At 45.8% G+C, this 2,623-nt stretch overlaps 1 protein-coding gene across 1 annotated transcript in view; it reads right to left on the bottom strand.

The window, feature by feature from the left end:
- Positions 1-603: 603 nt before the first annotated feature.
- The window catches only part of LOC107122017 (kallikrein-15-like), a gene marked incomplete at its 3' end in the record, with an annotated part of 13,250 nt that continues 11,230 nt past the window's right edge, over positions 604-2,623 (bottom strand). The window contains exon 4 of the mRNA XM_015425036.1: positions 604-740. Coding sequence (XP_015280522.1) covers positions 604-740 — 137 coding nt within the window. The remainder of the gene's footprint in view (positions 741-2,623) is intronic.

The following is a 2,623-nucleotide window of genomic DNA, read 5'->3' as shown; positions in this document are numbered from 1 at the left end:
TCTGGTGACGTTCTGGCGGCGCGCGCATCACGGACCGGCTCCCGCACCTACAGGACTCTCCCCCGCCGGTAGGAATTTTCAAGTTGGCAACCCTAGTCGCTATATGTCAGAAGTGACTTGACAGCACAAAACACAAAACACACACACACACAAAACAACAGGGAGGGAGGCTGAAGCTCTTTTACCCAGCACCACAGTCCTGATTCAAAATGGAGTCCTGCATGCTTGTGACACAGTTTCCCTCACAGCTGAAGTGTGACTGTCTGAGACAAAGTAAGGCTAAAAGTTGTAGTTTGACCTTCAGCAACATGTAAATGTTGGCAGGACTTAACAGGACCATTGAACATCAAATGATGGTCCATTTACTTCAGAGTTGTCTATTCTGACCAGCAGTGAACTCTACACAGTTTCAGGTGAAGAAAGCCTCTCTTCAACATCTGCTATCTAATGTGTCCAGCAGTTTCAGGTGAAGAAAGCCCCTCTTCAACAACTGCTGTCTAATGTGTCCAGCTATGTGAGCTCCCCTGGTCACAATTTGACACAGCATTCTTGACTTCATGATTCTATCCAGACCATTTTTATGATCCTTAAAATTGACCTTACCTCGCAAGAGTCTGTGCCTCTCTGTAAGGCGGCAGCGCACACCATTTTCCTGTTCACTTTCCCAGGATATTCAGCCTCACACTGATTGTGAGAGATTATCCTGACATTTGCACAGTAAAGGACCAGGGGGATATCATCTGGGGGAGGAAATTGAAGACGTCATTATTTCGGCCATACTTCATTATGTCTCTGTCTTTCAAAAGGCTGCTGCCCAAACTGTGGCTCAGTACATACACCATCATGCACATATGACAGAGGAGTCCAGCATGATGCCCACTTATTTATTTAAATATTTATATCCCATTTTTCTTCCAGTGGAGACCCAAAGTGGGTTACATCATTCTCCTCTAATTTCTCCTCATAACAACCCACTGAGGTAGAATAGGCTGAGGGGGAATGATTGGTAGAAAGTTACTCAGGCCCCGTTCACACGGAGCATTTGCCGCACTAAAGATATGGATGATAGGCGGATTTTCCGGGCGCAATCACACTACAACATCTGGGAAGTGTAGTGCACCCATGGCTAACCTGTGGCTTCGTGCCGAAGATACGGAGTAAAAAACTAGTACTTGCGATGTACTAGTTTCCGGAAAACGCGGGGCAAGGGCGGGCGTCTGATTGCGTCCCGTCCTAGTCCCGTTGCAAACTGGTTAGTTTTTTTTAAGCCTTCACAGGATGCGCACAAACAATCATGCGCATGCTCACTGTTTAGTGAGAAAAAAAATATTCCCGTTTGTCAAGGAAGCGGCACCTAGCGATTGCTGGTGTGATCGCGCCGCGCCGCTTCTTTGCCGCACTGCATGATAGCCGTGTGATCGGCATCTCACGCCCTAACCACAGGACCTCAACGGGATGTGTGATCGGGCGGCCGTGCATTGTTTTGCTCCTGGGCAAACAGTCATGCTTCCCCCACGCATTTTCCAGAACGTGTGACCGGAGCCTCAGAGTGAGCAGTCATGGCCAAGAGCCTAACCACATGTTAATGTTTTTCTCATGTTCTCTCCAGATCCTGACAATTAGAGCATTCCCTCTGTAAAAGGAAGAATGGGTGCACCTAATGCATGTAACCCTTTTCGCCTTAAAAAGTCCAGGTTAGTGGTTACACGATTGTGAATGCCCCATTTAAAACCTGAACACCACTTAAACCACCTTTATTTAATGGCTCAGGAAAAACAATGGGTATAGAACTGGGAGTTTTAAACGAAACTGTGAATAATCTAATATACAGAGCAGTTCCAAAGTCAGGGCAGAAAGGAAGTCTGTTCTCTGGACAAACTGCAGGCAGACCACACTGGACACTTAGTGAGGTCTCTTGTTTTCACAAGCTCTGAGAAGTCACTTCTCCTCACAGCCACCGCAGTGCCGCGGAACAAAAGGCGCACCAAAACATGGCAACTCTTTGGCCAGCTGCCTTTCTAACTCTCCCACAGGCTTTTCTCCTCTGGAATGCCTTCTGCTGCAGAAATTCTCCACTCCCTCAGGTAAAAAGCATCTCAGCTTCTGCCCTTTCTCTCCTTTGGGGTTATCAGTCCTCTTGCCAGATCATCCTTAACCCAGGATGTGTAGAAATCACCTCCCTCTAGAGTATTTGCAACCCAAGACCCACTAGGCAGGTAAAAACATGCCACAGACCTTTTAATAAGAAATAAATATTTTTACAAGCCTTATATAAGGCGCTGTTTTATGGATGTGCTCTGTTTTTTGCTATCTTGGCAAAACCTATTGTTTTCTTATAGCATGATCCAAACAGATAAACTTAATTGCTGACTTGCTAATAACAGAGAATTACTCTCTTAAAAACGTCCTCCCTTGCTTGGCAGATCTTGAGCAACCTCTGCAGTTTGAGAACATGCTTAAAGGTATGTACAGATAATACACAAACAGGGATAGATCTAAAACTATTTACTGATTTAGTACATTTTTGTCCCACCCTTATACTAAGGAATTTGAGTGTACATTGTTCTTCCTCCTCTGTTTTAGCCTTATAAGCAGCCTGTAAGGTACACTAGGGGGGCGGGGG

The sequence above is a fragment of the Gekko japonicus genome, unplaced genomic scaffold, assembly GCF_001447785.1.
Source record: "Gekko japonicus isolate JY-2015 unplaced genomic scaffold, Gekko_japonicus_V1.1 scaffold2515, whole genome shotgun sequence".
NCBI classification, from domain to species: Eukaryota; Metazoa; Chordata; class Lepidosauria; order Squamata; family Gekkonidae; genus Gekko; species Gekko japonicus.
Note: the sequence above shows the minus strand (reverse complement) of the source record. Positions and strands in the feature narration are given on the sequence as shown.